This window comes from Cinclus cinclus, chromosome 2 (assembly GCF_963662255.1).
Source record: "Cinclus cinclus chromosome 2, bCinCin1.1, whole genome shotgun sequence".
Lineage (NCBI taxonomy): Eukaryota > Metazoa > Chordata > Aves > Passeriformes > Cinclidae > Cinclus > Cinclus cinclus.
Genome location: NC_085047.1, coordinates 110,006,180 through 110,021,189, shown reverse-complemented (window position 1 = coordinate 110,021,189; position 15,010 = coordinate 110,006,180). Strand labels below are relative to the sequence as shown.

The 15,010-nt window shown below is 47.5% G+C and overlaps 1 protein-coding gene across 6 annotated transcripts in view; it reads left to right on the top strand.

Moving 5' to 3' along the window:
* BCOR (BCL6 corepressor) overlaps positions 1-15,010 on the top strand; it is a 58,465-nt gene that overhangs the window by 28,517 nt on the left and 14,938 nt on the right. For 3 of the 6 annotated variants that reach the window (XM_062488110.1, XM_062488111.1, XM_062488109.1), the window contains 4 exons: positions 5,540-5,821; positions 6,219-6,572; positions 12,241-12,569; positions 12,895-13,161. In XM_062488110.1, coding sequence (XP_062344094.1) covers positions 5,540-5,821; positions 6,219-6,572; positions 12,241-12,569; positions 12,895-13,161 — 1,232 coding nt within the window. The remainder of the gene's footprint in view (positions 1-5,539; positions 5,822-6,218; positions 6,573-12,240; positions 12,570-12,894; positions 13,162-15,010) is intronic. The other 3 variants (XM_062488113.1, XM_062488112.1, XM_062488114.1) reach the window with 2 other exon arrangements.

Here is a 15,010-nt window from a genome sequence, read left to right as displayed (position 1 = left end):
TCGCGTTTGTCTGGCACTAGCCCGAAAGCGAAACAGCCGTGCCTTTACCTGTGCGAGGAGGGAATTCAGGAGTGAAACCAGCGAGCTGTTCTGCCCCCACTGCCAGCACTTCACCTGCCTGATGTCGGCAGGGAAGAAGGAAACTGCATCCAAAACTGTGATTGTGGCAGGGAGCCAGCTCCCAGGGCTCCCCTGCTGCCGCCTCGCCGTGCTTGGCATGGAGCACCAGAGCTGATGGGGGCCCTGGCAGCTGCCTGCCCCCTTGGCTCCTCTAAACCTTCCAGTGCAACAAAAGGCTAAATAGCACAGGCAGGTGATGCTTACAGAGACATTTGATGGGATGGAAACTGCTCTTTTTTTTTAGCTTGTCCTAAGACTTGCTGTTTTTCCTAGCTGTGTTGTGTGTGCATAGACTTTTTTGGAAGCACATGAACATACAATATCCAGTTCCTTAAACTTTTGCTCTGACTTAGCGGTGTGTGGTTTTGCTGTACTGGGAGTTTCCTTAAGTTTGAGCACTGAGCCTTCTTGGGAAGGGTAAAAGAGGTAGGTTTTTGTTTTGTTTAGCTTTTGCTTTGCCCTTTTTCTTTTCTTTTTGAAGGCCCAATTTAAGGCAGGTAGCCATGTTAGCTAATTAATGAGCAATTAAAGCCCAGCGGTAAAATAGAAGTGCTTCAGTTCTCTCCCATCTCATCTAGGTTTTGCTGGGCATCTGAGACCGGGCATCTGAGAGCAGCCTCAAAGCTGCTTTGTTGCCAAGGTGACTTGTAAATGTTGCTGAGGCAATGCTGCTCCAGTGCATTTTTGTAGCACAAACATGGTAAATTATGGGATGCATATGTCATGAGTCATAGGCTTGTTCGGAGATCAAGTGATTTAAACTATTGGCATGGACGCATGCATCAATATGGGCATGTGATGTTCACATGTTGGTTCATAGCAAAGCTCTTCTGGAGGTTCTGAAAATCATATCCAAGTGTGAAAGACTGAATGAATTCTACAAATTGGGAATTTCTTGACTGGGGAGAATGACTTCACCTGTTCATGTAATTTTTTAGAATGGAAGACACTGCCTATTTAAGCCTTAGCTGGGCAAAATTACCCCATTGTATTAGAAGCCTGATCTTAAGGTGTGAGATCATGAGGAAAAAGTTAGAGCAGTTGGTATGTGTGAAGGTAAATGGTGCAGTGTACCAAAACACATTGCACAATTGATCTTAGCATTGTACTGAGGTGCCAGTGTCCCTTTGCATGATCGTACCCTGCTTTTCTTTTTTCTTGCTGGTCTGTGTGTACACTGGAACAAATGAAAGACAGAGGCAGTAAACATGTCCTTTGCTCTGGTCAGTTATTACCTTCCTGCCACAGGACATAGTGGAAAAAAAAAAAAAAAGAAGGGGGAAAAAAAAACCCATCTGTGCACTGAGAGTGGTGGTTGCTTGTTTGTGCAGTGTAGTAGGCTTGGGCAGAAGGAAACAAATGTGGAAAGCTCCCAAGCACAGAAGTACTTAGAGGGAAAAGTGAAATCAACTGGGTTCCCTCTGCTCCGTGGGATACTCAGAATTGAATTCTGAGGATGCCTTAGGGAGTTTCTTACTGTTGTGATCTCTGTGGTGAATACTGGGTTTTAGCATTTGGATAGTCATTACTGTTCTTGGATGAATAAAGGGTGCCTTGCATGTAAGTGAGTGCAATGAGAGGTTGGTCCAGGGAAGAGGAAAGGCTGTTTTTAGTTGCCATATAATTTGAACAAAAGAATCTGTGGCTTAAACATGAAGATGTGTTTCCTTGTTTGCACAGGATGGGAGGGTCTGGTCTCATTGACTGCAGTTGACAGCAACAGGAAGATGGAAAAAAGAAAGAAAGTTTGAGTAGCGTGTTCATGTCTGTCTGTAACTGTTTCTTGTGAGATTGTAACCCATGCACTAAGAAAATACTGCTTCAGACAGAAACCTGTGAAGAATTATCTTAATTCTTCCTTGTTTCTAGATTGGTAGGACAGTGAGAAATGGTTTGAATTGTTGGTGCTGGTTGTCACAGCTGGTGTGAGACTGGCAAATACTGGAGGCTTGAGGAAGGAACACATTTAAGAGTTTAATCTCCTTACTCATAGAGGTGTGTTGCTATGAGAACTCAGCATTTATCCTGTGTTTCTGGCTGCCTCGCCACTGTTTGAATAATGATGATACGAGAACTCCCAAGTATTTTGTTGTTGTTTTCTTCCTCAGGCAGAGAAAAGGATGTTGTAGATACATGGCACGGGAGGGGGGTGGTGGGAACAAAAGCAGATAAATTCTCCTCATCCTTGTTGGGCATGCACGTTATGCTTATGTTGCTGTGCTTCTTGTTGACATTTATATCTTAATTTGGGGAGACGTTGTGTCTGATCCCGGTTGCTTGCAAAACAGTTTGAGGACACAGTGGAATCCGGTGGTAAAATATTAATAGAGCCTGCTCTCCGTGAGGCAGCCGCAGCTGTGCCAGGGGGGAGAACCTCGGGGCTTGCGACGTGTCCGTGCGGGCTGCGAGGAGAGCCCGCCGGCCCGCGGGCTGTGCCCGTCCGTGTCCCCAGCAGCGAGTGACCTTTGTTCCTTGGCACCGAAGAGCTGGCTGCGGGAGAGGCGGGAGGCGCGCAGGCAAGGACGCGTCCCGCGCGGCTCCCGGGCTGCGCTCCCGGCTGGAGCAGGGTCATTACCCAGCCGGGATTGGTGTGCGGGGATGCCGCTGCACCAGCGGTGTTAGCTGCAGCGAGCGCGGTGGATTGCAGAGCCGCGTGTGCAGCGGCAGGTCCTTGAGAGGCATTTCTGGCAGCTGTGGAGATGTAGCTCTGGTCCCCTGAGGGTCCCTCTCGGATGCGACCGGGCAGAGGAGGCCAAGGTGTCAGGGAGCTGCTGGCAGCGAGGGCTTTCTGGATGAACCGCAGTAGGTGTGTGCTGTTCTTCCCAGCATGTGGAGCCCCGCAGGAATGTTGACAGTGACAAGCTGTTAGTGAGGTCTCTCCCCTCTTTATTTTTCAGCACAGTCTGAGCAAGCGGCGCTCGGCATCCCCGTGCCAAGTCCTCTTGCAGATAGAGAAGGAATTAATCTGCGGCAGGTTTCTTTCGATGGTGGCAGGCTGGAATTAGCTTGCTGTTTCCTGCAAGCAGTAAAGATTAAGACCATCACCCCGCCCTCCCTACAGCCTGCTACTTCCTTTGACCCTGCAAGAGCTTCTCTGGGAATTGGTCGGGATGTGCCTGCCTTTTCTCAGGCCAGACAGTGTTAGGAGCAGGGAAGCTATCCCAGTGTAGCGACTCTCAGCATGAGCCATGGCGTGTTGCTGTTGGTGCTGCTGGAGATGAGAAGGCTCTGAGACGGGAGGAGTGTGGCTGAGAGTGCCCTTACCCTGATCTCTTCAGGGAAACTGACCACGGGAGTATAATGTTTCCTTATGAAAGTAGGAAAATAGCAGATTGCATTAAAAATGTAAAATGAAATCTGATAGATGCATTTATTTCTATTGTGATACTTAAAATGTGGCTGGGGCAGCTGCTTTAATGCTGTGTCAAACAGGACTGCTGGTGCTATTGGTGTGGTTATAGGGTACAGCTGTGGGGTGGTGTCCTCATGCCAGATGTGCAAACACAGGGTGCTGTCAGATTCATTCTGATCTGGGGGGACTCTGCGGTTTAGAAGCATGGTCATGTACCTGTTCTCTGGAACATCTCAGCATTATTGGCTGCAAGAAGTGTGACAAAGTGCATTTTAAAGTCTTGGAAGGAGCATGTGTTGGCCAGACGGCCTTGTGGAGAGGAGCATCGCCAAACAGAGGAACAGCCCGAGCGTCCCGCTCGCCTGCAGAAAATCAGCTTTTGTTTTGATTTTTCTTGGCCGGTATCTTGTGCTGTTTTACAAGCAGCCCTGCAGGCAGCTTCCCAAGCAGTGTGAAAATTATGCTGGGGTGTCTCAGTGCCCACAAACATTTCCAGAGCCCTTGGTGCTACTTGGAGCCATTTCCAGATTGTGGTGAAGAGAAAACTCATCAGGGAATTTCCCCTCATCACCCCCCCAGCCTTCCATTACTGGCAACAGGTATTTCAAGGATGGTCATGAAGCCAGGAGGGGTTGGCAGAGCTATAGGAAAGTGCTGTCAAGATAAGGTGGGATAGAGTTGGGCTGCCTCCTGACACTGCCAGTAGTGGGTCTTGGAGGGCACAGGAGGGGAGAAGGGGCTGCAGGGGAGCAGTGTCAGCCCTGATAAGGGGGAAGAGCACAAGGTGAAGGCCAGGCTGGACAGGGCAAGAGATTGAGCAAAAAGGAGAGGTGATCCATGGGAGGGGAGGGCAACAGAGCTGGTAGGAAACCAGCAAATGTGTTTGCAGGAAGGGAAGTGGGAGAAGGAGGAAGGGCAAGGAGGAGGAAGAGGAAAAGGACAGTGAGCCATGGGGAAGAAGGATGGAACATACAGTTTGCCAAACAGTGGCAGAAGTGTGGGCTATTGGTTGACCAGGAGGGCTAAAACACATGGAAATCCGAACGTGTTTCTGGGAATTGTAAACAGGCGCTGATTATCTGTGTTGAAGACTGTACTGCATCTCTGCATAACCTTGCCTTTGCTAGTTTGGTTAAACACAAGAAAATAACGTTATTCAAGATGGTGATTAAGTGTAATTTTAAATCAAGCATCCATTTAAAACTGCATAGGGTGTCTCTGAATCTGGGCAAACAGTATTGGAGGGAAGCTGAAGTTAGTGTGGGCAAGGCAGCCGTGAGTGTTTTTGTGGCTAATTTGTCAGACTAGTTTCTAGTAAGCTTTTCAGAGCTCACCCTCTTGCTATTGCTGGAAATACTCCTTGAAAAAAATGAGGTCTGTTTTAAAAAGAGGTGACAGAGATCATACGAGGTACAGTGACTGGTTGGTTACTTGAAGTGAGGAAGCCTTTTTATAACCTTGGATTCAAGTACTGCTTTTTTGCAAAATATCACAGCTATTCTTAGTGGTATTTCTGTGTCCGTGTGTGCGTGTTCTGTATCCCATTTATATCTCCCAAAGAAGGGATGAATGCTTTTAAGTCAGACTCTGCAATTTGATGGGAGAAGTTAGTGAAAGATTAGGAATTAAGGGAGGACTAATACTTGGTTGTCATCAGAAGGTATTTTTGAACTGGATTGTTACTTGCCACAGTTTAGGGGGGTGAGGTTGCTTTCTGGAAAAGGTTTGTGCTTTCAGTATCTGAAGATGTTTCTTTATTTAAAAAAGCATATTGTGATGTTTCTATGGATACAAGTATAGTGAATATTGTGCTTCTTAAATTAATGTAAAAACAACACAAAGTCGTGTGCATTTGGGAATTTTGTGCTTAACTGTTGAGAAAACTGCTGCCTTAGGCTGGGCAGAGCAGACTTGTTCCCAAATACAATTTTGTGTTTATTTGCATGCCTCATGAGCTGTAAGTCATGATGGAGATGACATTGAAGAGATCAGAGAGCAAAGCTTTCTCACAATGAATTGTGTTGTATTTATTAGGTCTTGTGGTATTTGTTTGTTTCTTATTTTTAGGTAACTTTACTAGTACAGAAAACAACCGAGGTCACTTTCTTGAAACTCCAGAGGAAAAAGATCTCTCAAATGAGAAATGCTATTTAGAGAGACATTCTGTATATGAAAAGGCGGAAGACCAGCCAACAGAAGATTTTGGCCAACATTCATGTCCACGTCTGGACAGGAAACGTAAACACTCTGGTGAGAGAGTGCAAAATGATGGCAGCCAAAATGAAAGCTTTGTGGATGAACTGCAGGACGAAGTTGTATCAAAAGCAAAAAAGAAGAAGACCTCCAAAGGTAAGACAGCATTTTGCTTTGGTCTCTCTCAAGGAATGTCTTGTGAAAGGAATGTCCCTTTGGCTTAATGTGTTTCCATTTTTGAACTTGCTAGTTACTAATGTGAGCACTGTCATTTCACTTTAAATTATATATATGTATATATATGTATGTATATATATGTGTATATATATATGTATATATAAAAAAACTTGGTATGTAAGGATAAAGCACTAGTCATTGGACACTGTAGCCACAGCAGTGCAAGTTACTGTAGTGCATGTAACCCTTAATGAGCGAAGCTTTAAAATGCATAGTGTGGTGCTAAAGCTGAGACTATATGCCCCGAAAGTGAAATGTAGCTTTTGTTTTAAGTTGAGGGGGCTTTTTGATTAATTTTTAGTTATTTTTCCATTAGATGACTGGCCTGAGAGGGAAATGACAAACAATTCCTCTAACCACTTAGAAGAGCCCAATTGTAATGAGGTGACCAACCTGAAGGTGTGCATTGAATTAACAGGGCTCCATCCCAAAAAGCAGCGTCACCTGCAGCATCTTAGGGAACTATGGGAGCAGCAGGTGTCACCAGAGAGATCCCCGTCCGGCAAGTTGGGCCGGCAAAGCAGGAAAGATTTAGCTGAGGCTGTTCAGCCAGAGGCCACTGCAAAGGTCAAAGACTTCACAGAAGAAAGGCACACCAAGAAAAGGTCAGAGGCCAAAAGCAATAGAAGTTGGTCTGAAGAGTCCCTCAAAACAAGTGACAATGAACAAGGTATGCAGAGACTACTAGGGAAACCAGCTGGCTTTAGCATTTACAGTGACGCATGCTGCCACCAATGTTAAGGAATTGTTGAGAGTTTTTTTTATTCTTTCTTGTTTTTTTTAAATTATATATGTATTTCTGTAGATGTCCATTTTTATAAGGACTGACACCTCATCTTTAAGAGTTGCACTGTAGCTGATATTTGTCAGACAAGAAAACGTGTTTGTGTATGTGTGTGTAACTATGTGTTTGTGTGTGTGTGCGTGTGTGTTTTGGCTTTAAATATTTTTGTAGATGATGTGGAAGATGAAGTTTATGACTCTAGAGGAGAGCTGGGGAGGGCATAAAATGTGGGCATACTTTTGGGTGAGATAGGGAGCAAATGGGCTGCTAGTTGGTGTAAGGGTGTCTGAGCACACATAGGATTTGAGGGGCTGTGAGCTTCTGAAACAGCGTCGGCACAGCTGTAGCAGCTCTTGATCTTGGGAACCCAACGCCTCCAGCACCCTCAGCACTGCTGGCTTCCCCTGCCTTTCCCAGGCCATGTGCTCAAGAGCAAAGCTCATCCTTCTCCTGACAAAGATGGTTCGTCCTGAGCACATCCTGTAAACCCCTTTCACCCCACTTCCCGGCCCCTTGGCAGAGGTCTTCCATCAGCTCTTTCCTAAGGGGTTGCTTCCTCAAAGCTGTCAGCTTTCCTTGAAATGTTTTTGGCTTCTTCTTTCTCCCCTCACTCCACTTCCTCTTTTCCCTATCCTCCCTCCCATTTCTGTCGGCTCCCTATCCTGGGGGAAAGCCCCTGGATACAATCTGTCAAATTTTCATTGGGATGGAGAGGTCACTCTCTTGTTGTCACTGTCCTCAACTCCTGGGCACGTTTTCTGCTCTGATGCTTTTCTCCTTCCCTGTAACAATTTGCTGCTGTAGCTTGGCTGGAGAACTGATGGGGAATGGAATCACACAATCCACAGGGAAAATCCCCTTTTCTCTTCTTTCTCTTTTCCTGCTCTTACCTCTCCAAGCCCTCTGCTTATTTTGGAGGAAAGATGATTTCTGGGAGCGGGAGCTCTGTGTATGGCGTTTGGGCTCCTTCCTCCTTCACAAACCTGGGAGCTTCATCGACTGGAAGACATTCACATTCCAGCTGGCCTAACCTGTAGTTTAGCTGAGATCCCCCTGAAAGAGAGAAACATGAGGAGAGTGGATCCTCTTGTTCCACGCCATGGAAAGGACCTAGTCCAGATCATCCTGTGCCAGTGAGGATTTTCCTTGGTAGTGTCTCTGAAACAGTCACAGGCAAAAGTATCAGCTTCCCTTCAGTCCTAAAGCTCCTCATCTGTCCTTCACCTTGGTAGGATTATCTGAGGGCAGAAACCCCCAAACTTTGATGCTTATTGATGGGGGAGGCTCTCCAAAAGGGTATGTGTGGAGCAGGAGATCAAAACTTGGTTTAAAAGGAGCTTTGACTCTTACTTCCTTGCTTTATGTGCTGCCTTGGTGAGGGTGGTATGGGCTCCAACACCTCTGCCCCTCACCTTTGTGCTTTCAGAGAGAGATACCGTGTAGAGATTAAAGGAGGGTCGCTAACAAGAAGCTGTATTGTGTAAGGATGTTCTCACTTTCCCCTGCAATGCCTCCTGTGGCAGTGACAGGCTCATGGCCTCAGGAAAGCAAAAAGAGGTGGCTCCCAGTTTATGCACCATTCTCAAAGGCATTCAGGTTCAGTTACCCTATGGCTATGAAAAAACTCTTGGGTTTGGAAGCTGCTATAAAATCATAAACTTGACTAAATTGCGCTTCAATCTTCATTGTACAAAGATACTGGATATTGTTCAGATAATTCTGCTGGTACTTCTCCAGCCCTGTTGAAGTGCAAACTTTTGAGTCTCCTTGTTCTTAGTTGACTGGGATGAGGACATTTTTCCCCACTGTGGGATAGAGCACCCTCTGTATCTCTGCATGACAGTCTCATGTGGATGGAGACTTGCAGCTTGTCTGTCTTGCTCAGGACTGGTCCTCAAACTTTTCTTAAGCAAGAGACTGTGAATATGGGAACATACACTCTTACTTGCAGCTTTTTTTTTTCTTTTTTTCTTTTTTTTTTCTTTTTTTTCCTTTTTTTTCAGGCTGGGAACAGCTGTTGTCTCTGCTCAAGCACTGCCTGCAGTTGTGGCTGTCTCTGCTGCTGGGCAGCTGGTTGTATCCCAAGGAGCATGCTGTGACAGAACATGAGGGTTGCCTCTGTGCTTCTGAAGCCTCAGTCTTAACATTAACAGGATGATTTTTCACTCCTGCCTGCAAATCTCTGGGAATGTGGAGGTTTCTGACTTCTGGGTTTGTTACCCCAATTGTGTTTATCCAAAGCAGTGTGGGCAGCAGGTCAAGGGAGCTGATTCTGTCTCTCTGCTCTGCTCGTGTGAGACCTCCTCCTGCAGTGCTGTGTCCAGTTGTTGGGCCCCCAACATGGGAAGAATGTGGACCTGCTGGGGCAAGTCCAGAGGAGGCCATGAAAAAAATCAAGGGGTGGATCACCTCTCCTAGGAAGACAGGCTGAGGGGGTTGGGGTTGCTCAGCCCAGAGAAGAGAAGGCTCTGGAGAGACCTTATAACACCTTTCAAAACCTAAAAGAGGGCTCTAAGAGCTGGAGAGGAACATTTGACAAGGGCATATAGTAATAGGACAAGTGGTAATGGATTTAAGATGACAGAGGGTAGGCTTAGATTAGGTTATTAGGAAGGAATTCTTGATTGTGAGAGTGGTGAGGCACTGTAACAGGCTGCACAGAGAAATTGTGGCTGCCACATCTCTGGAAATGTTTAGTGCCAGATTGGATAGGGCTCTGGCCAACCTGGTGGAACGTGTCCCTGCCTGTGGCAGGGAGGTTAGAACTGGATGACCTCTGAGGGATGATCTGCCTTCCAGCCCAAACCATTTTATGATGCTGTGATCCTGTTGCAGAGGGGGTCTCCGGGCTGCAGCAGGTCCATGATGCCTCAGGGCATCATCACTCTGCTTTGCCAGCCCCATGACCAGGGCAGAAGGCAGGGCCTCTGCCGGGGTCCCAGCTGAGCAGTAACTCTGTGCTGCTGGCAGTGCAGTGCCAGCTCTCCTGATGCTCCCCCTGGGAACCGCAGCCGCTCACCGGTGCGAGGAGAAATCCTGAACAGCGCGGAAACAAGGGCCCTGAGGAGAGGAGCCAGGGGGATCTCGCCCACGGGGAAGCATGTGCCAGCCCCTGGGAGCTGCCTGGGGCTGCAGGCAGCGTGGCTGCTGCTGGCTTGGCAGGCAGGAGGAGGCAGCTGCTGGTTTGGGAGCTGAACAAGCCAGCATTCAGGTGATGCAGCAGCAGCTGCTTTTCCGCACGGACCTTTCAGCAGCTCGCTCCTGCGGGAAGGGAGACAGGTCCTGCTCTGAGTCAGACTTGCCACAACCCACATCAGTCAGAGGCCTGACTTCTTTGGGGTTTTTGGTTTGGGTTTTCTTTTTTTCCATGGATGTTTAGGTATATTCCTGCTCATTCTTGTTTTTCTTCTCTCTTCATGTGGTCAGAGAGATGGGGTGGGATTCCAGGAATAATCACTTGCTGCTTTTCTGACCCTGTTGTCTTGCATTTCCCGGGCTGATGCTTGGCTTTTTCTGTGTAGTGCTGGTGTCTTGCAATGTTATTGATCCTGAAGCTCCCGGGTGCACAGCATAGCTGCTCTCCATCTCTTAGCTCCGCTGCACGGTTAGCCTGGTGCCTGCTGTCACCACTGTGGAGGGGTCAAAGTGAAGCACAGAGTTGATGTGGAGTTTGCAGGCAGGAGTAGGCATTTTTTGTGGTGATTAAACTTCTGCTTTCAATGCCTTGGCATCTCTGCATGGGAAAGCCTGCAGTTCTTTGAGATAAGCTTCCTGTGTTCTTTTTAACTCCATCCTTTCAGTACTTCTGTCCTTCTCCAGACCTGTGAGTTATTCATTCTGTTGTAGTTTTTCTGCATGCAGCTGTTTGTTCCACTTGCACTCACCAGAGTTCCGTGATCACTGTTGCTTTCCATCTTTTTTTTTTTTAAGTAAATAAGTAGGTAATGATGGTACTTCTATGTTGGAATTGGACTTCTCACATGCTGCTTAGTTGGGAACTGAGAATTAAGCATTCCTTACGTTGTGCTGTCTATAGAGCTGGAAAGACAGCCTTGCATCCACTGGCTCAGCCTACAACTAGGTGCCTTCCTTCAGGATTGCAAAGCCTGAAAAACTTACATGATTTTTGCTGAACAATCTGCACATCATGTGTCCCATAAATTCCCTGACATCTGCTTGGCAAGCCGTGGTTATGTGTCTTTTTCTAGAAAGTGGCTCAAAAGAACTGAGGGATTTCTGTTTTCATCCTTAATCTAGAAAACCTTCTGTGAGTTGCTTTCACAGATCTATTTAAAGGAAGACTAAAGTGTGAAACTGCCCACCAAGAGGATTCTAGATTTTATTTTCTTTTTTACCCACTGGTTCTGGAGTGAGTCTCTTTAAGTAAGGGTGTCTCTCCTCTGAGCACCTCCTTAATTGCTCCTGCCATCTCTTCTGTTCTGTTCTGAAAGTAGCATCACTTCAGAGACTTCTCAGAGTAAGGGAGCCTCTTTCAAGTCCTCAAAGTTTTTTCCACACCTTCCCTTGGTGGTGTGGTATTGTTTGGCTGAACTGTCCCTTCCTTTTCAGCAACCTTTAATTTTTCTGCAGAGGAGTCGGCTCTGAGGTCACCTCAGTTCTCCACCCAAGGGAAATTCAGGCTCTAAAAAGTCAACTTTCTTGTCCTTGTTTTGTTGTAAGCCTGCTTGCACTCTGAAAAAAAACCCCAAAACTAACCATGCTTTTTGCATCTGGCCCAGATTGTGTGATCCAGCTTGTTGGAGCTAACCCCCAGAGAAAACCCAGCCCTGCCAGTATTCTGTCACAGACATCAAGAGCACTGGCCTTATTGTCCCAATGTCCCAGAAAGACTCACTTCTGAATGGAGTTCTTGGGGGAAAAAACATCTGATTGCTTTTCCTGCAAAATCCCTGTTCTTTCTGATGGAGAGCTTACACAGAACTTCTGTAGGCACGGCTCCTTGAGTAGTCTTCCTTCTCTTGGCTTGTTTTTGAAGTCAAAATGCTGCCGAGGTGTTCTCTGTCTTATGGCTGTCTTGGGGCTAAGCTCAACATCCCCACCTGTGCTGTCCCATTAAAATCTGATCCATGCTCCCACCTTTCTTCCTGTCCCCTCTTCCCTCGCCATCCCCATGTCTGCACTTGCACCCCACTGAGACAAGCTGGGCTGAGCCCAGGCTGCTGGAGGAGTTGGTTCCCCTTCAGATCAGACAGTCCTAGGTAAGGAGGCGAGTTTTTCCCTGCAGCTCTACCAATGGTGGCTGGGCTGTGGCACTGCCGAGCTGGCCTGGCACGTGTCCCCACGGCCCTGGCGCTGCCTGGCACCTGTGCAGGGCATTTCATTCAGGGATTTTTATTAGAGCCCGAGAACCGCTAGCGTAGCGTCAACGGGCGAGATGCTATTTACAGTTTGGATGTGGAACGCTTAAAATATTAATGATTTGAAAATGTAATTGTAGATCTCTTAAGCAGTTGAGGAGCTTGTGTTAAGTGCTAGCAATGCATTTTCCTTTTAACGCACCATGCGATGTGTAATGCCTTTCCTTCCCATTTAGGCTTGCCCGTGTTCCCGGTGTCTCCGCACATGAAGAGCCTTTCATCCACCAATGCAAACAGCAAAAGGCAGGCTCAGCCAAGCTGTACTCCAGCCTCGAGGTTGGCTGCCAAACAGCAGAAAATTAAAGAAAGCCGGAAGACAGATGGGCTGTACACAGACGAAGAGGAGGATTTCCAGCATGCATCTCTGCTGCCGAAATACAGCGAGTGTGAGAAGCCATCAGGGAAACGTCAGTGTAAAACAAAACACTTGGCACTGCAGGAGAGGAGAAGGAGGTCATCTCTGACAGGGGATGACACCACAGATATCGAAAATGCTGAAGATAAGGTATCTTTATTTAGACTTAATTGTCCACTGGTGTCTGAGAAGGCAGAGCCAGCTTGCTTAAAACTAACGCACTGTTGTGCATGCAGGGTAGCGGGGATTGCGTTCAGATTTGTCTGTGGATGCTTTGCGCATTTTGTTTGCTTTTCTTAACCTTAGTTGAAGGCACTGTTGCAGGGGTGAAACATGTTGTGTTTAAAAGCTGTAGCAGGTCTCCCTTTAAAAATTAAATACGAGTAGGAAAGTGTAATTCCTTGCTGACAAATACAGTCCCATTGCTGTACTGTGCAAAGATGAAACAACCCTCCCACTGTCATGGTTTTGACAGGTAACGGTAACGAGGAAAGTCAGGAAACGACCGGAGCCGAGTTCAGACTGCGACTCCTCACCAGCCAAGCCGTACGAGCCGAAGCCCTACGAGCGCCTGCAGCAGACGCCGTCGCTGCTCCCCGTGCCACAGCCCACCCTGCCCATGGCCAGCCCCCCCCAGGAGACCACCCCGAGCCGGCCCATGCCGCCCGAGGCACGGCGCCTGATCGTCAACAAGAACGCGGGGGAGACGCTGCTGCAGCGGGCTGCACGCCTGGGCTATGAGGTAAGGCTCCCTCTGTGCCCTGTGGGATGGTGGTTTTTTTTTTTTTTAAAAAAAAAATTTCAGAAGTTTAAATCCTCTTCCCGGTTTTATTAGATGGAAATTCTGCGGATTAGCAGCTTTATGTTGGGTCGTTGAAACTTGTAGCCCCCGTTCCCCTGCTGTTCTCCCTTCCCTGGTGTGTGGGGTTTGGAGGCAGGTTGCTGTGGGAATGACTCCGCACTGCTGGGTCCCAGCTGGCAGGATGCAGGGTGAGCAGCATCCCGCGGGAATGAGCAAAGGGTAAAGTTTTATTGGTAACCCTCACTTCCCTTTAAATATAAACCATTTGCAACCAGAACGAATGTAATTTTTTTCTCCACCTTCGAAGTAATCTTTATGGTGATCTTTAATGAGCTGTATGTTTTCTGCTTTTGTTGTTTGTGAAGAGCGTGTTGTTTAGGAGAAGGGTTTCATTTTTGTTCTTCTCTCCAAGGAGTATCTGGTATGTGACACAGGATGTAGCGCTTGGAGTGTCCTCTTGCATGATCAGACGCATCATAGGAGTGCTCTGCATGCTTTATACTCGGCGTCTGGAGCTGTGTGGTGTAGCTGGAACAATGTTGTCTAATGAAAGGGGCCCCCTGTTGCTACAAAAATCAGAAACCGATGAATCCCTTAGCTGTGCCGTTTTGAAGCGTGCTTTTATTGGGGAAATATGGCCACGTAGGTATGAGCGTCGTTGTTGCTCGATTTCAGATCTGGTGCAGAGGTGTTTCCTTGCAGAGAGTGACTGCTGCCCTCGGCATGGCTGCAGGGTTTGCTGTGCTGCTGAGAGGGATGCTTGGACCTGCGAGCTGGGCTTGAGCCCCACTGGGGAAGGTGGGTCAGCCCAGGTCCAGGTGGGGCCTGCCCGCCTTGGGAATTTGCTGAAACCTTGGAATGCCCTTTGTATATCTGGAGAGAGCTTTGTGTGGAGCAAGGCATTGTTCAGCTCTGGAAGGCAGGGTTTATTGGAAAGGTTTTTTTTACCTTAGGCAAAGGCTTCTTCTAACCCAGGGCACTTCAGCTCTGGCTGGGAGAGGTGATTGTTACAACATTGCTATTGTATTTTCCCTAATTTAAATTATTTAATTTTCTCTGGGTTGGGAATCCAAACATGTTGTAGCATGTGCCCCAAGCTCTTGGTGTGTATTTTCTTCCTGCATGGGGTGTGTCAGGGTGACTGTGCTTGGGCACATGGCTGTCTGTGCTGGCACCTCTGCTGGGCACAGCTCAATGGGAGCAGCTCCCAAACTTAGTGATGGGCCGATGTCTTGCTTAAGCAGGTGCCCAAGGCTCTCCATTTGCTTTGACAGTGGGAGCTCTCTGCTCTCACACTGGCTGGTTGCAGAAAGCAGGGGATATCCAGGCTCACCAAGTTGTGAGTAGTAACATTGTGTGCCACCATGCCTTCCCATTATCAGCTGGTTGGGGATTTTCATTTTCTGACTTGATTTCGCCCAAAAGTTCAAGGGAACACCATGTTTTTAATAGGCTTAAATATTCAGCTTGTTTGATTTGATTGTTCAGGTGGTGTTGATCATGCAGCAGTTGGTTCTGTTGCTGGTGGAATGAAGGACAGGGAAAGAGCCCAGACCATGCATCCAAACTGCTGCCAGAATCTGATGTTGTCTGTGTCTTCCAAGGCTCAGAGTGGTGGGTGGCTGTGCCACCCTGTCAGAGCTGTTTGGCCCACGGTGAGTTGTGATAGTGTGATCATCCATGGAAGCTGCATAGCTGAGGGGTTTTCTTGATAGTGATGAGACTACTGCAGTTAGTAGAAAGCTGAATTTCCTCTGTCTGCACAAAGAATGAGAATGGTCAAGAGGTA